Raw genomic sequence first — 24357 nt, forward strand, 5'->3', positions numbered from 1 at the left:
CAGTTATCTTGCTGGGCCAACAGGGATGCTTGGAGGACCACCAGAGGAGTGGGGACCCCTTGCTCCCATACTAAAATGCCCCAGACTGTAGTCCTTTGTGAAATCTTTCCTGCATCTCTTCCTCACTGTTCTTTCCTTTCCTTGCTGTCCACTGTCACTTCTTGTTGCTGTCATGGGGTCTTCCTGTAATGACACTTCTCCCTGTCCTCATCTCCTGCTTCAGATCTGGAAACTGGGTGACCAAGCAATTTTTCTGGGGCTGAGTGTAAAATTGATGGCCTATAGGTTTCTCCTGTGAATGAAGAATTGGTAAATGGGTCTCGTGGCTAGTTAGACAGTACTTTTGTTTCCCTTTCCTGAAATTTTGCTGGGTTGAAGGTTGCCAAATTCCAGGTTGGCTAGGGGTCCCTGTACCAGGAAAACTGGGAAAGTGGTCAAGGCTGCTGGAGCCCGCCATCTTTTCTTGCACTCCCAGTTTTCCTCCTCTCTTGGCTTCTGTTTCCACTTGGTTCCTTCTCCCCACCAAAAAAATAAAGCAGATGTTTGTTTATATTCTATCCTGTCTGGGAGAAAGGAACTTGGAGTCACTCACTCTAAGATTTATTCCTGCCCAGGAAATTGCCGTCTTAAAAAATCTCTAAAGACAAAAGAATCCATCTCTAATGGTATACTTCCAGGCACCTGGGAATTCTGGGAATTCATGGGGAGGGGAAGTGGGGGCCTTGGATCATGGGGTAGGGACTGGCTGTTCCTTCGGTGAAGAGACTGGGCTAGTGGAGGTGTTGTGGATACCCTGAAGCTCTGGGATGTGCCCTGCAGGGTCCAACTGCCACATGTCATGGGGAGCGTACGTCTGCAGCGGCTTGCCGGCTATGTCATCGTGCGGCATCAGTCAGCCTTCACACTGGCCTGGGATGGTGCCTCGGCTGTCTACATCAAGATGAGTCCAGAGCTTCTGGGCTGGACCCATGGGCTGTGTGGGAACAACAATGCTGACCCCAAGGATGATCTGGTGACCAGCTCTGGTGAGGGTCAGACAGGTGGCCTCTGAGGGGTGTTGGTGGGGATGGGGGACAGGTCAGGCTGGGAGGGGTTGGAGGGGACTTGGAACAGAGCCCTGGGGTCGTGGTCATGGTATTAAAGACCCAGTGGAAGGCCAAGGACCCCTTCCTAACAAATGTGTGTCCTTGGGCATGTTCTTAAACTACTGTCAACCTCAGGTTCCTAATCTGCAAAAATAGTCATGATAAGAATTCCCACTAGGGTTGTGGGGGATCTAATAGACACTTTGCAGGTGGGATTGACCCTGCAATGTGGGGCATGGGGTAGGCAGGGAGCAGAGGGCTAGAGACAGCCAGGAAGAGAAATGGCCCAGCTAAAGACACCTATGGAGGAGTGGTAGGAAGTGAGTGAAGCATTCAGGGCCAAATCATGGTGGCTCTGGCCAGAAGGGTCGTGACCCCTTTTGAGCACCTACACCATACTAAACACTTTACATGCATCATCTCAAGTAGTCCTTGCAACAATCTCACTGGGAGATTATGTTCCCTATGGCAAATATGGGGAAACTGAGGCTCAGAGAGACACAGGAGCTTGTTCAGTCTCACACACCAGTTCTCTTTCCGGTGCATGGTGCTGCATCCCCTGAGTTTGGAGCCATAGGGAGCTACTACAGGTTCCTGAGCATTCTTGGCTATTACTATCAAACAGCTTTTTCAGGAGAATGGCTCAGTTGGGAAACCCTGATTGGGATGGGAGCTCAGGAGACCGGATTCTTCAAAACTCCTTACCCATCCCTTGGGATCCGCTTTCCCTCAGAGCCTTCTGTCCCTCCCATCCACCCGACCCCATCGCTGCCCCATCATGATGTCAGCTCCCTCCTCCAGGGAAGCTGACTGACGACGTGGTTGAGTTTGTGCACAGCTGGCAGGAGCAGGCCCCTAACCAGCCTCCAGGGCCCACAACTTCCTCCCTGCCTCGCCCACCGTGCCTACAGCAGAACCCAGGAACCATGCAGGTCTGGAGCTTGGGGAGAAACTCCCCTACCCTAGAGCCTGACTTGCTATCCAAGTCTTCGAAAGCCACTGGCTGTGGGACCCCAGAATGGCTGGTGCCCTTGACCCCATCCCTCTCTTCTCTGCCTTCCTCTCCCTCTCCCCGCAGCTCAAGTTGGGGTTCTGTGTGGGGCTGTGTGTGGCTTTGCCAGCCACTAGCCCTGGCTCCTGGTCCCTTGCTCTAGGGCGTGTACGAGCAGTGTGAGGCGCTACTGCGGCCCCCCTTTGACGCCTGCCACGCCTACGTCAGCCCTCTGCCCTTCACAGCCAGTTGTACCAGTGATCTCTGCCAGTGAGTAGGGGTGGTGTGGGCTATGGGGAACCCTCTAGTATTGGGGTGAGTGCTCAGCACACGGGCCACCAAACTGGGTGATCCCAGGCACTGCCATATCTGCTTCCCAAGGCTCTGAAATTCTTATCTGCCTAGGTGGGACAGAGCTGCCCCATTCAATGAGGCTTGGAAATGGGGCCGGACCCCGTTAGGGTCACATAACAAGTTAGTGGCAATGCTGGGACTAGAATCCAGGATTTATAGCTCAAGTCTAGGGATCTGTTCACCTAGATGCCTTCCTGGGCAGCCTTTCCCAGCTGGGTGGAGAGGAGAGATGCCCTGAAGCCCTGGCAGTCTCTACGGGATGCTGGTGGGCTGGTGGCACTTTGGGTTTTGTTCCAGTGTGACCCTTGGTTTCTCTGCACAGATCAATGGGTGATGTAGCCACCTGGTGCCGGGCACTGGCGGAGTATGCCCGGGCGTGTGCCCAGGCAGGGCGGCCCTTGCAAGGCTGGAGGACCCAGCTCCGACAATGCAGTAGGTGCAGCCCAGTAGTGGGGCAGGGAGGCCTTCAAGCTGTGGGTGGCATTCTCAGGCCTCAGCTCAATGTCTTGTCCTGCTCAGAATCACAGTTATCAGAACTCTCAGCCCCGAGGTTTTATCGCCATGTGACAGACGAAAAAACTGAGGCTCAGAGTGGGAGGAGCTAGCCTGGGTGATTCTCAGAGCCTCCCCTTGCAATTCCTTCTCCTTGTCAATTTCCTGGGCACCCAATGCTCCCTCTGGGACTAGGAAATCATGAAAATCAAAGCCCTCCCTCCCATCCCCACTCCATGGCCTGGGGTAGGAGCTGGGTCCTGGCAGAGCTGGGGCCAGTAGCTGAGAGACCATGGATCCCTCCTTCCCAAGCTGTGCACTGCAAAGAGAAGGCCTTTACCTACAATGAGTGCATCGCCTGCTGCCCTGCCTCCTGCCAGCCCCGGGCATCCTGTGTGGACAGTGAGATCGCCTGTGTGGACGGCTGCTATTGCCCCAATGGTATGCTAGGGGCAGACGTAGGTGCCTGGCACCATCTTCCTGGCCTGGCACAGATGGCCACGAAACAGGAGTTCAGAAGATACCTGTTTGTGGAAGGAAGGAAGGAAAGGAGGGAGGGAGGGAGGGAGGAAGGAAAAAAAGAAGGAAAGAAGGAAGGGAAGAAGGAAGGAGGAAGGAAAAAAGGAAGGAAGGAAGGGAGAGAGGGAGGGAGGGAGGAAGGAAGGAAAGAAGGAAGGGAGGAAGAAAAGGAAAGAAGGAAGGGAGGGAAGGAAGGAAGGAAGGAGCAAACAATTAACAAATGAATAAATGGTTTAAGGGAAGTGAGGGTGAGGACAGAACCGCAGCCTCTCGAGAGATTCATCAGGACATTTGATTTCATAGGGATATTTAAATTAATCAGGACTGTGCTTCTTAAGGTATGAGAACAGATCATTGGTTTATGTATACACATACATTGGTTTAAGCATTGGTCCATGTATGGGGACTGGTTTTCAGTGTATAAATTTGCAGCACCTCTATAGTGTGCTTGGCTAGGAGGATGGTTGAGATAAAAAATATGAAGATAAAGCCATTGACTTTGGGAATCAGAATCTGGTTTCAGAGATATGACGCTCATATGACCAGTCTAAGGTATGATGTGGTGAAGGCCAGCTCAGGGGAGTTCAGATAAGAAAAAATACAGGAATTCAGAATGGGGAGAGGTTGTCAGGGAAGTCATTCCTGGAGGAGGTGGTGCCTGGCACCTAAGCTGTTTTTGATGCGGTGACAGGCTTTTGAGAGGTGGTGAGGAGAAGCTTGTGTGCAGGTTGGGGATGGGGTTGTGGGCAGTTCTCTGAGCAAAGGTCTAGGGATGGGATTCTTTCATCAGAAGGTGTTCACTTCTGGCCTGAGCCAAGGATTTATAGAGGAGAAAGTTTGGAAGTCGGTTCAGAGATGAAAGAAGTTAGATAAGGGGATCTTTATCACAGGCCCTGGGGAGCCACAAATGGTTTATGAACAGGGGCAAAGGTGAGTTAATTGGCCCTTTGCTGTCACTCTAGGGCTCATCTTCGAGGATGGGGGCTGCGTGGCACCAGCTGAGTGTCCCTGTGAGTTTCACGGGACTCTGTACCCACCTGGCTCTGTGGTGAAGGAAGACTGCAATGCTTGGTCTGTGTCTGCTGCCGGGAAGCAGGGTGTGGGGCATGGCCGCTGAGGCTTTCCACGAGGGCTGCCCATCTGGGAGCACTAATGGCTGGCGTCGGGGCACTCACTCAGTACCTTTGAGTCCCAGGGGAGTCTCATTAGATCCAATCCATGGGGGAAATCTCTACCACCCATTTTAGAGATGGGAAGACTGAGGGCTGTGGGCCCTGCAGTTTCCCAGCATCTAGCTCAGGCCTGGAGGGGTGACCTCTTGCCTCCTTGGTCTCTGTGTTTTAGCACATGCACCTCAGGCAAGTGGGAGTGCAGCACAGCTGTCTGCCCAGGTATGTCTGCCCCCCACCTTGCACTAGGATCCCTTCTACCAGTCTGATAGGTTTTGGGGCAAGGAATCTCTGGGGGCCAGGCTTGCTGCGGGTGGGGATGTCACTCAGTTCCATTGGCTAAGCCCGGACCCCTGTTTCCTCAGAATCACTTTGCCTGATTAAGGTCTGGCTCCAGCCCCTGCCAGGAAGGGTTTTCCATGAGGAGAAGGGGTTTCCATAGGTTCTGTATATCTAAAGACCTTCCCGAGCTAGGGGTACTTGGCCTGAGGCTGGTCCTCAAGGCTAGGCCCTGGTCTCCCCTCCGAGGGAGATCCCCAGGGCAGGGCTGTACCTCTCTTCAGAGAGTTCTCTGGGGACAAGCCTGTGTCTCCCACTGCCCAGGGCTCTCAGGGGCCAGGCCTTATTCCTTATACTGCTCTTATTCTGGAGGGCAGGGTGCTGTGTCCTCCTCATACTTGGAGCTTGCAGGGCAGAGTTCCCCTGGGGCGGCTCCCATGGGTCAGTGGCCTTTTTCTACCTCTCAGCTGAGTGCTCAGTGACTGGTGACATTCACTTCACAACCTTTGATGGCCGCCGGTACACGTTCCCCGCCACATGTCAGTACATCCTGGCCAAGAGCCGCTCTTCGGGCACCTTCACCGTGACATTGCAGAATGCCCCATGTGGCCTGGTAAGAGCTGGGGATCCCCAGGCCCGATCCACCCAGCTACTCCTGCCTACTGCGCCCAAGAGAGACTGGGACTTAGGACAGGGCTCAGGTCTTCCCATGGCCCCCAACTGCTGCCTCTTCTCTCTGGGGAAAAGACTGGACTCCAGCCCAAGCACCTCTGCTCTCTGCTGACTGAGTCACTCCCCTTTTCTGGACCTCGGTGGGTTTTTGGTTTTAGGATTTTACTACCTAAAAAAAAAAAAAAAATATATATATATATATATGTATGTATATGAAAGTGTAACACTGGCACCTACTTTTAAATCCATTAATTTATGAAACAAATCTCTTGTAGAATATGTTGGCATTGAAACAGTAGGTGGAGCTTGCAGTGAGCCGAGATCGTGCCACTGCACTCCAGCCTGGTCGACAGAGCGAGACTCCGTCTCAAAAAAAAAAAAAAAAAAAAAATGAAATGTAATGTCTATCTACAAAAAGTTAGTTTTGATTGTTGGTTTCCTCCCATATTTTATGTGTCTTCACACATAAAGAAAATTAAAATTTTCAAACATTTTATATTCCACAATTTTTAAAAAAGTACACCGTTTTTCACTGCTATGGTCTTTATAAAGGACATGACTTAAAATTTCAAATAAAAAAGAATGAATGTTCTAGTATAACTCTGTCTTTTAAGAGCATCTTTATACGGAACAATTTGAACTGGCATTCAGGCAACTTCTTTTGTTGTTGCACACCTGTATTAGGAAAATTACACCCATTTTACAAAAAAAAAATTCCAAAATATTTACTGAAATAAGCTCAAAACAATGTTAGAAAGACCAGTGTGAATGGCACACAAAAATCTCTTCCTTATAAATTATTAACTGGAATTCCTGATCATGCAGTGGGCCTCAGTGTTTAAAAAAAAATCTCTAAAATTGGTTTAATTTAACTTTATCGTCTCTGCTTCATTGGATTGCACCTTCAACATTCATCCCTCTCTTCCTTCCTTCCTTCTTTCCTTCCATCCTTTTGTCCTTCCTTCTGCAAACATTGAATACCTATTTGTGCCAGAGGCTGAGCTGGGTCTTGCAGACTGGGATGAATTAGACATGGCTCCACCTCCCTGGGCCCTGTAGTTTGGTGGGCAAGGCAGGCAAGTGAACTGTTGTAACTGGGCTACAGCAGCTGTGAGAACATGGAGGGCACAGGGTGGATCTCTACGGGGGAACTTCTTGTTGTTGTTGTTTTACTTGGGCACTGGGTGACAGAGGTGTGAAGTGGATCAGGAAGGGCTTCCTGGAGGACATGACCCTTGAACTGTGTCAATCACCTGTGAACATAACTGAGAAAATGGCCAATGTGCAAGTCTGGGGTAGATGGGGTTTGTTTGTCTCTCAGCAGAGACTCCGTTGTCCCTGGGCTGATCATGCTCAGCCAACAATGGAAGCCCCAGTCTGGGCTGTGCCCAAGCTCTTCCTTGTGCATCAGAGCAGGAGCTCACACCCACAGCCAGGGCAGCTGCCCCACAGTCCTGCCTCCCTGCTGGCCTTGTTCCAGCCCCCAGCACTGAGGGCCCTTAATGTGAGCAGGCATCAGCTGAAGGTGTCACTCCATGGCCCTGGGGACACAGGCTGAACTGTGGATGAGGCAGAGGACTGGGCTTTCTTCTCCTTTTGGCCTGAGTGTCCCCCTCCCTTCTTTCTGCTAGAGAATGGCCCAGCCCTGGCTTGGCTGCTCTCTGAGTCAGGAGACTGCTCTTCCTCAAAAGTGGGGTCATTCCCATCACATCCTGAGGGTGGCAGGACACACAGACACAGCCCAGCTGCTCCTTCCCAATTACAGAATCCTGGGGGCTATTGGGTCTCAGGGTCCCTTACTCAGAATCCCCCCCCTTTTTTTTTGGAGACAGGATCTCACTCTGTTACCCAGGCTGGAGTGCAGTGGCGCAATCTCAGCTCACTGCAGCCTCAACCTCCCAGGCTCAGTCGCTCTTCCCACCTCAGCCTCCCAATTAGTTGGTACCACAGACATGTGCCACCATGCCTGGCTAGTTTTTTTTTTTTTTTTTTTTTGGTAGAGTTGAGGCTTCATCATGTGGCCCAGACTAGTCTCGAACTCCTGGGCTCATGTGATTTACTCTCTTCAGCCTCCCAGTGTTGGGGTTATAGGTGTGAGCCACCACACCTGGCCATCAGCCCTTCTCTCTACCATGTCTCTGATAGGCTGTGGGTCAGCCTTGGCCTGAGTCAACCCTCTTCTTTGTGGGACAGTGCCTCTTGACAGCAGGTTCTTTTTACCTTGGGCGAGCTCTCCTCCTTGTGACTTCACCCACATGATGGACCCATGGAGGGCCAGCCCTGTGCCAGCTCTGTGCTGGGCATGGTAAGGTTACACAGAGTAATCAGACCCTGATCCTATCTTCAGGCTCTTGTGGCCTGTAGGGAGGTCAGCGTGTCCTCAGACAGCTTCCATACAAGCTACAACATGATCAGTGCCGTCACAGGGGAGTTCTGTGGAAGAAATAATCCTACAGGTCAGAAAAAAGGATCAGGGAAAACCTCACGACAGAAGTGGCATTTGCGCTGAGTGACCTAAAAAGTGAGCCTAAAAATATTCATAGAAATCAGTATGCCTGGGTAAGGAGAGGGAGGGAGGTCACTCCAAGGGTTGATTAGATTATATGAGAAAAACAACGAGGTTGGAATATTCCAGGATCCATTAAAGCAGATGCAGAAGGACTTGGCAACTGACTGACTGTGTCTGGTGAAGCGGGGAGTGTGTGGGAGAGAAGTCAAAGATGAAGCTGCGACTGCACTCCTGGGTGCCCAGCAATGGAGTGGAGTGGGGACATTCACAGAGAGGATGATAATGACAATGATAAAATATTTGCACAGTGCCTTGAACTTTGACTAACTACTTTGCAAAAAACATGTACTTTAAGTCTTAACATACCCCATGTAGTAGTTATCATTCTCCCCATTTTAAATATGATGAGACAGGCCTACAGAGGCTTGGGGCATTTCTGAGAATCCACAGCCAGCAGGAGGCAGAGCTGAGCCCGACCTAGGGTTGGATGTTATAACAGCATCTGAACACATCCACCCCAGAATCTGTGTAGTGTTTGCAGCCCTCAAAGTGTTTTTTTAAAGTAGACTTTATGTTTTAGAACATCTTTAGCTTTACAGAAATATTGCAAAGATAGTACCTAGAGTTCCTGTTTATCTTACGCCCAGTTTCCCTTGACATCTTTGTTAAAAATAATGAACCGATGTTAATAGATTATCATTAGCCAAAGTGCATACCTTATTTAGATTCTATAGTTTTTTACCTAATGTCATTTTCTGATCCAGGGTACCAGATTACATATAGTCATCATGTCTCCTTAGGCCCTTCATGGATGTTACAGTTCCTCAGATTTCCCTTGTTTATGATAATCTTCAAAGTTTGAAGAGTGCTGGTCAGCTGTTTTGGATAATGCCCCTCTATTGGAATTTGTCTGATTCTTTTTCTCATGGTTAGACTGGGGTTACGGTTTTTTTTGGGAGGAAGATCACAGAGGTAAAGTGCCATGTTCATCACATCTTATCCGTGATATATACTATCAACATTGTTTATCACTGTTGATTATGACCTTGATCATCTGGTGGAGGTAGTGTTTTTCAGGTTTCTCCACTGTAAACTTACTCCTTTTTCCCCCTTTCCATACTGTTCTTTTTGGAAGGAAGTCACTATGGGCAACCCACACTTACAGAGTGGGAAGTTATTCTCCCCCTCCTTGAAGGCAGAGAATCTACATGCATTATTTAGAACTTTTCTGCCAGGGAGATTTGTCTCTTTTCTCCCATTTACTTATTTATATCAGCATAGACTCATGGCTGTTTATTTTATACTTTGAGTTATAATCCACTACACCTTTATGTTCTTACTTGAATTGTTCCAGCTTTGGGCACTGGGAGATCATACAGTTGACTCCTGTGTCCCTTTGACATACCTTCATTATTGCGTGTGTCTATGCTAGTGGTGGTGGGGCTTGAGTGTGTGTGTGTGCTTTCATGTCTTTACTTTCTGGGCCTATTAGATGCACCAGGCTTATCTTGTATAGTTCCTATCCCAGTGCTAGTATCATTCATTTCTCCAAAAATATTACCAGGTTCTCCTGATTCCTTTTATTGGACGATGGTATTAGAATCAAGATCAGGGGATGAGGTGTGCTCATTGCTACTGGGGTATGACTTCTTTTAGGCCTTCTCAGCTGACAGAGAAAGGAAATACCGTTATTATCTGTGGGGTATTTCCACAGATAATGTGGGTATTATCTGTGTTCCAGCACCCCACTCCCCACAGATACCAAAATCTGCAGATGCTCAAATTCCTTATGTAACATGGTATATAGTATTTGCATATAACCTATGCTCATCCTCCTGTGTACCTTAAATCCTTGCTAGATTACTTATAATACCTAATACAATGTAAATGCTTATATAAATAGTTGTTATGCTATATTGTTTAGGGAATAATGGTAAGAAAAGTCTGTACATGTTCAGTACAGAAGCAAGCATCCATATTTTTTTCCAAATATTTTCAATCCATGGTTGGTTGAATCCATGGATGCAGAACCCCTGGATATGGAGAGCCGACTGTATATGCATATCCATGTTTATCTTAGTATATACACATAAGTATAAATATTTCTCTATAAAACCATCTGTAGCTACATGTGCTAAACATGACTTCATACTGATGGTCCAATTCTAATCCATTCCACATGGATCATTCTAGCTTCCTCCTCTTGCTTATCTGTAAACACTCACTCTAACAGTAAGAAACCTGGCCTTCACCATACACCATCCATTTACCTAATTGTTCAATTCCAATATACATGTATATTCCTATTATTAACGCATACCTCTATAGGAAATAACTTTATCAACTAAAGTACAGTTTTTGTTCTCAGTTTCTTTTGCCTTTAGTCTTATAAATTCTACTTATTTACAAAGTTACTTATGTCAACACCTTTCCTCCCACTCTCTTCACTGAGATTGTTTCATACATTTGTAATGCAGTTGGATTCTTTTGTTATCATCTACATTTCATCCTGGGATCCCCTCCTACGTGATTTTTAGAATTTGCCTACATCAAGTTTCACTCTTAGTGAAGTTCTGTGGGCTTTTGGAGGTAAATGCAACCTCTAAAATATTTTATGCACATTTAAAAATCTGTACCCAACTGGGTAGGATTGGGTACAACCAAGTGTTGTTGTATCTCTGTTTTGCAGAGGAGAGAACTGAGATATGGAGAATTTAAGTGACTTCTTTAAGGTCTCATAGCTTTCAGTTACATTAGGATTTGAACCTGAGACTTTTGACTAAAGGGTGTGGGCTTTATTCCCACACAGGTGACATGTCCAGAGGGGACTAGAGGATGAGTGGGTTGAACAAAGAAGATGATGTTTTAGATACAATGATTTTGAGCTGTTTCAGGGGTTTTCTGTACTCCTGGGCAGGAACTCAGAAGGATGGTTGTGGCTGGTTGCACAATGTATTTCTTTAAAGTTTCAATCCCTGATCATTCTGTCATTTCACTGTGTCACTCTCCTGGTTCACTTTCTCAGGTGGGCTGTTGGACTTAAGATAAAGTCTAAAAATATTTCAAGGCCTAAGCTGGCCTTTATCTACCTCTTGAACTTTTTAGAAAATTATTTTTATTTTTTATTTTTGTAGAGACAGGGTCTCTGTATGTTGAGCAGGCTGGTCTTGAACTCCTGGGCTTAAGCGATCCTCCTGCCTCAGCTGCCAAAGGGCTGGAGTTACAGGCATAAGCCACTGTGCCCAGCCTTGAACCTTATCTTAAACCACTTTGCCTGATGGGTTCTGGTCCCTCTAGTCTTCTTTATGCCCTTGAATGCATTAAACGACTTCCTGTAACAGAGCTTTTGTACAAGTTGTTCCTTTTGCCTGGATGTCTCCTTCTTCCTCTTCTCTCTTTGCCCAACTAGCTTCCATGCATCCTTCAGATTTCAACTTATATGTCACCTTTTTGTGTGCCTTGGTTTTCTAATCTGCAAAATGGGGATGTTAGTAACACTTTCTTTCCTTTTCTTTTCTTTTTTTTTTTTTTTTTGAGACAGAGTCCCGCTTTGTCACCCAGGCTGGAGTGCAGTGGCGAGATCTCGGCTCACTGCAAGCTCCGCCTCCCGGGTTCACGCCATTCTCCTGCCTCAGCCTCCCGAGTAACTGGGACTACAGGCACCCGCCACCATGCCCGGCTAATTTTTTGGATTTTCAGTGGAGATGGGGTTTCACCGTGTTAGCAGGATGGTATTGATCTCCTGACCTTGTGATCCGCCCACCTTGGCCTCCCGGAGTGCTGAGATTACAGGCGTGAGCCACCACACCCAGCCAGTAACACTTTCTTAATCAGATTGCTATGAGAGTTAGGCAAGTGAATATATAGAGAGAGATTTGAACAGCACCTGAACATACTAATTCCATATGAAAGTTAGTTGTTGGTTGTAATATCATAATAATATTGTGGTATTATTATGGCTTTTATTATTATGATAATTTTATGTTATTATCATTCCCTAGGAAGGCCTTTCCTACGTCTGCAGACTAAGTCTGGTTCAGTCATATGCTTTTCTAACACTCTACACCTGCTTACAGCACTGATCACAATTACAATTGAGTAATCAACTTTGTAATTACTTATTTAATGTCTGTGTCCCACACAAGTATGTAATTTCCTTGAGGACAGAAACTTTGTCTTATCACTGAATCCATAAAGTCTGATACAGTATGCCTTGCACATAGTTGGTGCTCAGTTAAGTGTTTAAATGAATGATTGTGTGGATGTTTTCCTGTGGAGGGAGGTATAAAAGGGGCCCAATGTGTGACCATTTGAGAGATAGAGAACCTGAGGCCCAGAGAATATTACCTCATTTCCTGCCTGCCTGTCAGTGGAGTGCAGGATGTGAACATGAAATGAATTATAAAAACACCCACAAAGGGATGAAATTAAAGTTCTGGGTTGTGATGAGGTGGGGGAGGCCAGTGTTTCTCAGGCTGGACTCTGGGCCATCTGGGTTCCATCTCTGCTCTGTGTCTTTAGATAACCTGAGAGTTGACTACCATTTTTATTAGTGTTATCGCATTCTGCTACTAACCTTCTCCAACCTGAGCCTCTGCCTGCCCATTCCCAGACAAGGGTATTTGGTTGGATGATCCCTGATATCTTTGGGGCTCTGTCTGTCATTCTGAGGAAACTGTCTCTCAAGCTGGGCTGGGGTCTCTGTCCCTAGAGGGCTCTGTTGTATCCAGCAGGAGGGTCAGACCAACACTGCCCCATTGACCTTTCTATCTCTCCAGAACCAAGATGGAGCCTGTGTCCAGTCAGTGTCAGTGATTCTGCACCAGGACCCTCGGAGGCAGGTGACCCTGACCCAGGCAGGGGATGTCCTTCTGTTTGACCAGTACAAGATCATCCCGCCATACACAGATGGTACGGTTTGGGGTGGACAACAGACCTAGTTGGGAACTGAGGGTTTGGACCTCTCTTCCCAGGATCCTCTGGCTAAAAGCACTGCTACCCTGGCAAAAACTCATATTCTAGTACTGGGTAGATCAGGATAGGGGACACTTTGGTTACAAAAATGTGGACTCCAAAAACGTGTCTTTGTCCCACCTCAACAGGACAGTGGGCTTCCTAGTAGTATGATGGCTTCTCCTAACATGAACATATACATGGGTGTTTCCCATCCTGACTCTCATAACTTGTTTATTAACTACTTGTTATACTGTCTGATTCCACAAGGAACTTATATGTAGCTCATAAGACACACATGTAACAAAAATGGCAAAACGATTAAGAAATAAAAACCTAGCACCAGAAAGAAAGAAAAACAACAACAGGGGCTCAAGGTTGGGAGGAGTGGGGATGCACTGGGTGTCAACAGGCTGCAGAAATAAATATAAACCATAAAGGGTATAAAATGTTCTACAATAAAATCTAAAATTTAAATTTGTTACACTTGAATCTAAAATTGTATCATGAGCTTCCATAATAAAACTGTGTTGTGGCCACTGTGAAGAGAATGGGTAGTTACAGAATCCTCCTTCTGCTAGAGGAGGAAACGTGTACCAGTTCCTTAGTGGGAGCAAAGCTTTAATTGGCACTTGATGCTAAAAAAAATTTCTCAGCCCAGGCTGCAGTGGGAAGTTATCTCTGGGTCCTGATTTCATCACTGAACAGGGTTTCCTCAAGCCTCCCCAAACCAGCTTCATGGCAGGCACGCAGGCAGGCAGGCAGGGGGCGAAGACTGGGCCGGGCGTGGGAGTCTGAGCGCGCCAGGCAGGTGGTGGTGGTGGGCGGGGTGTGTACTGGCTGCCCTCCCACTCTCCCCTTTTGGATTGTGTGCCCAGACGCCTTTGAGATCCGTAGGCTGTCCTCCGTGTTCCTGCGGGTGAGGACGAACGTGGGCGTGCGGGTGCTCTACGACCGTGAAGGGCTCCGACTGTACCTGCAGGTGGACCAGCGATGGGTGGAGGATACCGTGGGCCTCTGCGGCACCTTCAATGGCAACACGCAGGACGACTTCCTGTACGTAGCCCTGCCACGGAACCCGAAGAAGAGGGGAAATGGGCCCCTTAGGGCTGGGTATCTAGAGGCACTGCCTAAATGTCTCTCCCGTGGGCCTTCACTGTGCCCAGCATGCACCATTAGTTATTGATTTCTCTACATTTAAATTTAATTATGTTTCTTTAAAGCAGCGGTTCACAGTCCTCTATGTGTGGCATCACCTCAGGAGCTTATTAAAACACTGATTCCTGAGTCCCGCTCCCCAAGATTTAGGGTGGACTCAGGAATCCTATTTTTGATAAGCACCTCTGAGATTCCAGTATGGGAGGTCTATGGGCCACACCTTGAGAAATGCTGTTTTAGAATGAGGTCTTAAAACCGGGGACCTCAGACTGACTGATTTGGCTCATGGTTTTGTTTGTTTTAATTGAGATGGACCCCACCTTTAGGTGAGTGTAAGCCCCTAGTGAGCCAAGAACACTAACATTCCCACTTTCTAACCCACCAGGCCAGTCTAACCCTTGTGCCGTTCCTACCTGGTCCTTGAAGGCTCTTGAGTTTGCACCCCGTGAGCCTCCCAATATTCAGGGGAAGGCTGTTTTCTGTGAGCTGACATATTTGGGCACAGACGTAGGTTAGGAACTTAGGAAGGTTCCTTGAAAGGAGAACAAAGGGTTGATTTTAAAGGCTGGAGATCCTGGCCAGTCCTTCGAGTTCCACACATTAGGGGATGCAGAAGGAAACAGGGGAGGCATTCTTTAGCCAAAACAGAGAATTCAGATTTGCTGCGAAGAACAAGAACAAAATAAAGCTCAGAGCTTTTCAATGCATATATATTTAAAACTGTGGCATTCTACTATGCTTTGCCTAGTAGGGCAGATGTTAGGGTAGCTGGCCAAATAGTAGGGGGAGACCTTGGTTTAGTGTGTAAGCTGTTTGCCACTTTCCTAAATGTAACTTTTGGGTAGGCATATTGCCCTACATAATATGAGTGTGCTCATTGCCCCAGAACAATATTTGGGCATGGTGGGTGCCAGGCAGAACCTGCCCCCCAGAGAGACCATGACCTCCCTCTGCTCAACACCTACACCTGGGTTTGGTGACTCTTGGAGACTTGTGATGTCTAGGAAACATGCTCATCCCCCTTCCTCCCTTCACTGCCTCTTGTATGACGGTTTCCTACTGAGAGAGCCAAAGGGCAAGCCAAGGAGTTTTCAGTAACTGCCCATGGAGAAAGGGGGAGGAAAAGTCTTACCCCCATGGTGTTTGATACTCTTCATGATGTCCCTGTTTCTTTTTCTGACCTGAAGAGCTGGGGGTGGGGAATGAAGCCATATTCATTCCCCGCCCCAAGTGTACAGTCCTAGCCCATTTTGAGCCCTTTTGGGGCCTGTTAAATGTTGTGTGTCTGCGTGTATGTGTGTGTGTGCGTGCGCGCACGCATGCATGTGTACATCCATGATTCTATGTGTTTGAATGTGGCTGTGTGGACCACTTTGGCTATATGCATGTCTGGCATATATTAGTGCTCTGTGTGTGTGTTGAGAGTGTGTGCGTATACATGTTACATATTTGGGTGAGTACACGTGCTCCTCTGAGTGTGTGTATATGGATGTGTAGATTATGACTGTGTGTGTATATGAGCAAGTAGGTGTTACCTTGATCTATGCTATTTGTGCCCCCTAAGTCCACATGGGCAAGTGTGTGAATATGGCTATGACATGGCTGCAGGTCTCCAGTGGGTGTACCTGAGAGCACCCCACAACTTTTTGGCAATTCCTGGAAAACACTTTCTGCTTGCTCCCCGCTGGTCCCTGGCTCCCCTCTGGACCCCTGCGATGTGCACCTGCAAGCCGGTGAGTTGGTGGGGGAAGAGGAGAGGCATGGTTGAGTGGGGTGGGGAGGACTGCTTTGAGAGAGATGAAAAGGGAACTCCGGGCAGGAGAGTGCTGGCCAAATTTGTAGGAGTGATAAGAAAAAGGAGCAGCAGGGAGGGGAAAGGAGAGACAGTGAGGGCCAGGCAGGCAGGAAGCCTCATATTCTTCCACTATCAGATATACACACACACCTTTATACTGGCTTCTCCATCTCAGGGCAAAAGCGGAAGTCAGCCCCATGGCCCCACCAGGCCCCACCCTCTCTGCCCATGCCCCCTTTCTCACCTCCTACTCTCACCGCCCTCTGCGGTGCCCCAGCTGCCCTGGCCTCCTTGTTGTTCTTTCTACACAGTCAGGACTGCTCTCCTCTCCAGGCCTTTGCACTTGGCAGTTGTCTGGAATGCTGTTTCTGCAGACACACACATGCCTCAGTTCCTCACTTCTTTCAGATTTGTGCTCAAACCTCACTCCCTCACTGAGGCCTTCCTGACTGCCTGAATTCAAATTGCAGTTGCCCCTCCTGCCTAACTCATACACCCATGCTGCTTCTTAGCTTTCTCTCGCTTCTTACCTTCTTCACCTTTGAAGTTTGTATATTAATTTTTTAGTGACTGTCTCCTTTGACCAGAATGTAAGCTCCAGGGATTTTTGTCAAGCCGCATATTCACACCCAGATGTACTAAACCACACCCATACCTTCCCAGCCAGCTGTACGCTGAAGTAGCTGCCTACATCCGTACTGCATGTGCACACACACACACACACACCCCTGAGCCATGAGGAGGGAGAGAGGCTGATCCTGGGACACCAGGTAGACCGACTACCCTGACTGCCTGGCTCCTGTTCTTCCTTCCCCAGCCTCCTACTCAGTGCAGGCCTGCAGTGTGCTCACGGGGGAGCTGTTTGCGCCCTGCTCTGCGTTCCTGAGCCCCGTGCCCTACTTTGAGCAGTGCCGCAGGGATGCCTGCCGCTGCGGGCAGCCCTGCCTGTGCGCCACGCTGGCCCACTACGCCCACCTGTGCCGGCGCCACGGGCTCCCCGTTGATTTCCGCGCCCGCCTGCCAGCCTGTGGTGAGTGCCCCACCCATGTAAGGCTGAGCTGGAGGAGCCAGAGCTCCAGACCTGAGTGTCCCCTGCCCCTGAAACTCTCCACTGGGATGCCCTCCAGTCTCCTCCAGCCTGACTGCACCCAGAGCCTGCTTCTCCTCCTGCACCCTCCATCTCTGCCAAGGGCCCCCATCCCCTCCATCATTCAGGCATAACACCTGGGACCTGTGACTCAGGACTGCTTCTGTCACGCTTACTTCCAGTCCATCTCAAGTCCTGTCAGTCCTGTTAATCCCAAATTCACCCACTTCTCACCACCTCCGCCACCCTAGTCAGAGCCACCTTGCGTTGCACCTTTCAAAAGACCACTGGCTGTTGCCCTGGGGTTTGAGTACACACACAACTTCAATATCATGAGCCAGCCCCTACCCGTCCCTACCCTGACCCTGGGCTATGCTCCTTCCCATGTCTTCATCACCTCTGTGTCCCCAGCTCTGGCACAAGGCCTGACTCTCAGTAAGCTTTTAGCAAATGTTTGTTGAATAAATGAAAAGGGCACTGTACTGGGAGTCAGGAGGCCTGAGTTCTATTCCAGCCCTGCAGGTGACTTGCTGTGTGTCCCTAGGCAGGGCCCTGATTCTCTCTGAACCAAAGTTTCCCCAGAAGGGATTGGACAGGCCCACTGGTTCTTAATCCTGGCTGCATATTAGAGTTACCATAGGAGCTTTCAAAAGATTCACACATCTGGGCCACATCGAGTATCAACGAAGGCAACACATCTGGCAGTGGGGCCCAGGCATCAGCATTTTCAGAAGCTCCCCAGGTGGCTTTGATGTGCAGCCTGGGTTGAGAACAGCTGAACTGGATGGTCTCAGTGGATCTACTGTATCCCACAGAGTGTAGGAGACTCTGGGGGGAGTGGGACAGTGGCCACACAAGGAGAGGGCAGTCTTGAGTCTTGGGACAAAGGGAGCAAAACAGGCTGCTAGAGGGAGCACAGTTGATATCCACAACCTGTGTGTGACACAGCCAGGGGAGTGAGGGGGTAGGAGTGTGTGTGTGTGTGTCCACACACTTGGGCTTGTGCATGTGTCTATGTGTGAGTTACGGGGTGGGTGCAGGGCCTTAGCAGGTGGTGATCTCTACCCCTTCCCCAATGTCACTGCCTCAGAGGAATGCCTTTTGGAGGAAAGGACCTGCCAGTGGTTTTCCAGGCTGAACTTGGTAGAAGGACCCACCCGCTGCTTTGCCGTTCCAGTGTATTGGTAGGCAGTGGGACTCTGGAGTCAGACCTGGGTTCAAATCCTGCCTCTGACCTTGACCTGCTGTGTGACCTCAGGCAAATGTCTGAACTTCTCTGGATCTCCATTCTCCTCATCAGAATGACAGCCCCACTCCACATAACTGTGGGGATGAGGGAGACAAAGCATGCACCCCCCCTCCCTCACTGCAGCACTGTCCTGTGAGGCCTCCAAGGAGTATAGCCCCTGCGTGGCCCCGTGTGGACGTACCTGCCAGGACCTGGCCAGCCCTGAGGCCTGTGGGGTTGATGGTGGCGATGACCTGAGCAGAGACGAGTGTGTGGAGGGCTGTGCCTGCCCACCGGACACCTATCTGGACACCCAGGCTGACCTCTGTGTCCCCCGGTGAGTGGGTCAGCTTGATCTCTGAGTCGGGTGGGAAGGTGAGGCCAGGGGTCTCCAGGGCATCTGAGACTGGGGAACCTGGCTGGGCCTCTTGTGTCCCTCCTTCCCCTCACAGTTGCAGGCCAGACCTTGGTGGGTAAGGTGGGTGGGCTCCCTCCTTGGGGCCTCCCTCCCAGATCTCTCCTCAGCCTTGGCCTTTGGGCCATTCTAGCAGCTTCCTCACAAGACACAACAACCCCACAGAGCCCAAGGGCCCTCTCTCTCCTCATTCCCCTCTCCTTCCACATAATTTGTTGACTTTCTGGTATGTTCCAGACATTTCTAGGGCTTGGGAATTCAGCAATGAACAAAGCAGAGTTTAGCCCTCAGGGAGCTCACATTCTAGGGTTGCAAGACAGACACATAAATGAACAGACACTTAATGGACAGGTGGCAACAAGAGCTGTTGAGCCACGTAAGGCAGAGTGAGAGCAGGGAGTCCCATTCCTGGTGTGTTACTTGAGGTGGGCCTGGAAGTAAAGCCTTTCTGCGGAGGTGAGGTCTGAGCAGAGACCTGAGGGAGTGAGGAAGGGGGCTCCAGGAAGAGGGGGTGGCCCAAGGCCCAGCTTGTTCTCAGTGTAGCTGGAGGGCAGAGCAGCAGGAGGATAGTGGGAGGCAGCGACCCCACGTGATCCTGGGGCGACTGGCAAGGTCCTTGGTCCCCTCCAGGCCTCTGTTTCTCCGTCTGTAAAATGATACACATTTGATTGGTGGTCTTCAAATGGTGGCAGGGCTGGAGAGAGGCCCCTTTAGGGTAAGTAGGAATCACTCATAGGCCTTCCCAAACTACAGAATCCTCCCTTGAGATCCAGATGTGTGCCTGGAGGCTCTCACCCCTTGATGTTGAGTGTTGCCAATGAAAGGGGTCTGTGTGGCTTATATATAGAGAGGGAGGTGGTTGTTGAGCAGCACTGGAGCTGGAAGAGTTTCGGCGTCCTGTCCGTAACTCACTGCCCTGCTCCAAGACCTGCATGTGCCTATAATCGGCAGGTTCTGTGGGAGCTGTGTGAGGAGGAAACATAGCCTTTGCCCTTAGATGACCTGCACAAAAGAAGAAAGACAGCATAAGAATCCCTCCCTTACAGAACCCCTGCGAAGAATCAATGCGATTATGTATGCAGAGGGCCTGGCTGGGTGTCCCTGGCCAGAGGTCAATGTACTTAACAACCAGTGCAGCACAGGCACTGAGCAATTGGAATAGATGCTGGGCGTGAGTGACCAGGACACCTGCGCCAGGATGCAGCACCAGCTGAATATCTGCCCTGTTCCTGACATGGCATGGGCTCAGGAGCTGTGCTCCTGTTCTTACTGCCCCTCCCTTCCTCGGTCCAAATGAGGCTGGCTGCAGGAGTGTGTGGAGACCAGTGACTCCTTGTCTAAGCTTGGTGCATGGCTCTGAATCTGGGACCCAGCCGTGACCTCTATCCCTGGTGTCAGGCTGGCTTTTCTGCTTGCTGGAGATGTGTCACATGTCACTGTAGATACCATTACTTTTCCCTGTGTCCTTATGCACCTGGTTGGCTGAGGGTGGGGTCCCTGTCCTTGGCAGTCTCTGCCCTAGCTCCTGAGCCTGCTCACCTTTCTTTGCTCCCATTTTTTTATAGGAACCAGTGCTCCTGCCACTTCCAGGGAGTGGACTATCCCCCCGGAGACAGTGACATCCCATCCCTGGGCCACTGGTGAGCTCTGTAGGTAGCAGCCTTCTTGTCCTCTCTTTAAAGGGAGGCTGCTGACTGAAGACAGTGCAGCTGATGGAACTTTCTGTGAAGGGACACCCAACCCTGCTCTGTGCAGGGAGGGGGAAGTGAGTGAGGGTGTCTTTCTGAACTCTGCAGTGACCCGAGTGCAGCGACATGGGGTGTCTGGGTCCTGCAGTGACTGGGTCGGCTAACCCCAGGGCCCGTCTCTCTCTGCAGCCACTGCAAAGATGGAGTCATGAGCTGTGATAGCAGAGCCCCAGGTAAGGGTGGCTGGAGGGGTGGGGCCCTTCTGGGGGCTCCACATGGTAAAGGAGAGTGGGGAGTGGAGCACTGATCAGGCTGTGGCAAGCCCACTCCAGGTTTTGCCCTACTTTGGGCCTTCCGTATTCCTTGCCCTCTTGGCAAAGACTCCAGCTTGGAGGATGGCACCTGAAGCCCTGTCCCAGCCTCAGCCCCACCCTAGTGGCTGTCTCTGCTGCCTGCAGAGGAGAGGCTGAGACTTTGTCTTCCTTCAGGGCAATGATCTGGGGCAACCACGTTGGGTGTCTGGGCAGTTTCCTGACTTCCTTTGGGTCCTGATGTTTTCTGTCTGAGCTGTCATGTATCTACTGAGGCGGACTCTGCCCAGGACAATGCTAGGTGTGGGATCACAGAGGTGGGCAGGACAGCCTGGGCTTTTGAGACCCTCCTAGGCAACAGAGATAGGGATGGGGTGGAACAGTGGTTGGGGGGGGGGGTCAACCTTTGAGAGGCTGTGAGGTGGAGTAGGGCCTGGGGGCTGGAGCATTCAGGGAGGGCTTCCTGGGGTGGAGGAAGGGATTGGAGAATAATCATACAGTAGGTGGTTAGGAGCAGGGCCTCCAGAATCATCCAGCCTGGGTTCAAATCTTCCCCGGCACTCACTAGCTGTGCAGCCCTGGGCAACCCACTTTACCTCTCTGGGCCTTCATTTCCTCTTTGGCATATAACCTAGTTTCCTGCATCCTCCCCATGTTTTGTGTCTAATCCTGGAAGCGCTTTTCCTTTGGTCACTTCTGGCTTTGGATTTCTGGCTCTTTGGGACTTTTATCTCACCTCCTGTGCCTATTCCTTTCTCTCTGGTTCATCCCAGCCTGGGCATGGAACTCAGCTCCTTTTTATTAATTTTCCTAAAAAGATCACTCACACAGTGTGAATGTGTGGGGCAGACCTTATGGAAGGCTCAGGGAGAGAGGGTGCATTCTTGTCACAGAAATAGTGGTAACAGGACCGTGACTGTCCTTGTCGTTCAGAGTCCTCTGGCCCCCCTGCCACACTGATTGGTCATCCTCTTTCTAGCCCTGCTCCTGGTCCCTCTGGGGCACTTCTCACTTTATGGTGACTTTGGGGAGGAGGAGAAGTGGCTTCACTCCATTATTTGGGAAAATGGGGGACAATAATACTTCCTAGAGTTGTTGCAGGATTCAATATGATGATGCAGGGGAAGCGCCTGGAGCAGTCTGGTATGGAGGACATGCAGAGATGGGTCCTGGTGGCCGCGGTCTTATTGTGTGACAGACAGCACACATCTACCCCTCCCTCTGTGAGGCGTATCTGGGAAACCAAGCAATGCCCAGGAGCGACCAGGGCGGGAGGAGACTTCTGAACCCGTCACTCCCTCCATCCTCCAGCTGCTGCCTCTGTAGCCCAGGAGCCCATTGAGGCCCCAGGGCCTCCGCTCCCATCTTCTTCTCTTCCAGCTGCTGCCTGCCCAGCAGGCCAGGTCTTCGTGAACTGCAGCGACCTGCACACGGACCTGGAGCTGAGCAGGGAGAGGACGTGTGAGCAGCAACTGCTGAACCTGAGCATGTCAGCCCGTGGCCCCTGCCTCTCGGGCTGCGCCTGTCCCCAGGGGTAAGTACCCATGGTGTCGTGGGACCGTGACTCTGAAGGCTGGCAGAACCAAGGGCCACAGGGTGGAGTGGGGGCAGGGAGAACATCACGTGGCCTTGTAGGAAGGCACTGGCCCAGGCTGGCCAGCCACAGCCGTAATGGCCAGAGAGGAGTCTGGGAAAGAGGAGAGGCTGGGGATCCAGCCTGGAGTGTGGGCTGGAGGAGGGAGAGCCCTGGCCGCTCATCTGTGAAATGGAACCATCATCAGGCCTACCACCTTAACAGGCTACTGTGAGGAATCAGTGAGCTCACTCAGTGGAAGCACTGAGTGGGGTGTCTGGCACGCTGGGCACTGCAGTGGGTTGGAGGCCACTGGAGAGAAAACTCAAGTTCAGCTCTCAACCTCTTCCTCTGCACTGTTCTGACCAGAGCCCTCAGGAGGAGGGCTGGTGCCCCTAAAATATTAAAAAAAGAAGACCCCACCCAGAGAAAACTATCTCATTCCCAGGTCCCCAAAACCCTGCCATTAAAGCTGTGAGAGCTGCGAGAGTCAGGCTCTGTGGGCATGCCTTGTGTGGGCTCTGTACACCGACGTGGCCCAGGGCCTGACACCGAGCTCTGCCCATTCTCATTCCCAGGTCTGGGCTGAGAAGACAGCTGGCACCTCATCCCATGGCTTGGCAACAGCCGGCTGTGCCCTTCAGCTTATGCAGAGATTAGTGGTCACCTGGGAGTCGTGACCCAGGCCTGAAAGCCAAGGAAAATGACATGGGGGTCAGGGCTTCTAGGGTAGGAAGGGGAGGGGACAGTCAGTGGGAGCTTTACTGCTTCTAAGACACTTCCATGTTATTACCTCCTTCAGTCTCAGCGCATCCATGGTAGAGAGGAGGGGAGGACCATGATTCCCATTTTGCAGGTGAAGAAACCGAGGCCAGGGGAAGGGTGGAGGGAAGTGGTGCCCAAAGAGCCAGGACTCAAACCCAAGTCTCCTTACTCCAAGCCCAGCCGCTGGCCCAGAGCACATGAGGTCCGTGATGGTCATCTATATAGATATCATAATGTGGGTTGTAAGCCTGCCCCTTCCAGGCAAGTGTCTGAAAGAGAACCTGCAAGCAACCCTAGGCCTGACCACCTGCTGCCACTTGGGCCCTGGAGTGGCATTTGAGGAGTATCTTTGTCACTGAAGGCCGCTTGTGACACCATCCTGGGTGCACAGCCTGCCTCTCAGCCTGAGGTCAGGAAAAGCCAGGGTGTCTCGGGTCAGGAACCAAGGGTCACTCACTGCCAAGAGTAGTAGCAAGGCCACAGAGACACAGTGGAAGGGGCGCTGGACTGGAGACCGGGAGACTGGGCTCTGGGCTCAGTTTGGCCAATGACCCATTGCGTGCTGTATCAAAGGCCCTCTAAGGAGCTTACACACATGCCTCAGGGGCTTGTCAAAGTGAAATTGGTACAGTCTCAATTTGTAAGGGAAGGGCAGGCATTTCCTACCATCCTGGAACATCCTCTTGCTGGGACAGGGCTCCCAAAGGTGCCCAACCATCCTTAACAACCCCTGCCTAGGACCCTTGGGACCCATGATCACCTCTGTGTATGAGAGTTTCGACTGTCTGGCCACCATGCCCTTCTCAATGATGTATCTAAGAATCTCCAAAGAACAGTCTGTGGCTGTCTGTGTGCCTCCATATTTCTTTGAATCTAGGGTCTGAGCCAAGGGCCCTGGGGCCACTAGGCAGTGAGGCACAATGAGCACAGACTCTGGAGTCAGGCTTGAACCCTGGCTCTTCCACTTCCTAACTGAGTTAATTAATTACCCTGAACCTCAGCTCCTTCATTTGTAAAATGGCACAGAGTAAACACTCTATGTGAGCAGATAGCATTGTTTCTTCTCATCTGGATCCCATGCATTTGCAAATAACCTCCCTGAGGGGTCCCTGGAGTGAGAAGGTCCCCTACAAGGTAAAGAGAGGGTACTTTGCAAATTGAAGGCACCTTGAAGACCGAGGCCAAAGCCTTGAGTCCTTGCATGCTCTTCCCCATTATGGGCACACAGCAGGTGCTCAGAGATGCAGACAGGTCTGCTAAGAGCAAGGAGGGAGTAATGGATGGTGGGCAACAGAGAAGACCTCTCAAGAAGTG

General features: G+C 50.4%; 1 protein-coding gene across 2 annotated transcripts in view; it reads left to right on the forward strand.

Annotated features, from left to right (window-relative positions):
• The window catches only part of OTOG (otogelin), a 99865-nt gene that overhangs the window by 9467 nt on the left and 66041 nt on the right, over positions 1-24357 (forward strand). For both annotated transcript variants that reach the window (XM_003818215.5, XM_008971488.4), the window contains 16 exons: positions 820-1025; positions 1887-2017; positions 2240-2346; positions 2753-2862; positions 3235-3363; positions 4404-4512; positions 4786-4832; positions 5357-5502; positions 12849-12981; positions 13902-14079; positions 15790-15914; positions 16794-17006; positions 18436-18628; positions 20272-20346; positions 20584-20627; positions 22086-22239. In XM_003818215.5, the coding sequence (XP_003818263.4) occupies positions 820-1025; positions 1887-2017; positions 2240-2346; positions 2753-2862; positions 3235-3363; positions 4404-4512; positions 4786-4832; positions 5357-5502; positions 12849-12981; positions 13902-14079; positions 15790-15914; positions 16794-17006; positions 18436-18628; positions 20272-20346; positions 20584-20627; positions 22086-22239 (2100 nt within the window). The remainder of the gene's footprint in view (positions 1-819; positions 1026-1886; positions 2018-2239; positions 2347-2752; positions 2863-3234; positions 3364-4403; positions 4513-4785; positions 4833-5356; positions 5503-12848; positions 12982-13901; positions 14080-15789; positions 15915-16793; positions 17007-18435; positions 18629-20271; positions 20347-20583; positions 20628-22085; positions 22240-24357) is intronic.

Source organism: Pan paniscus, chromosome 9, assembly GCF_029289425.2.
Source record: "Pan paniscus chromosome 9, NHGRI_mPanPan1-v2.0_pri, whole genome shotgun sequence".
NCBI classification, from domain to species: domain Eukaryota; kingdom Metazoa; phylum Chordata; class Mammalia; order Primates; family Hominidae; genus Pan; species Pan paniscus.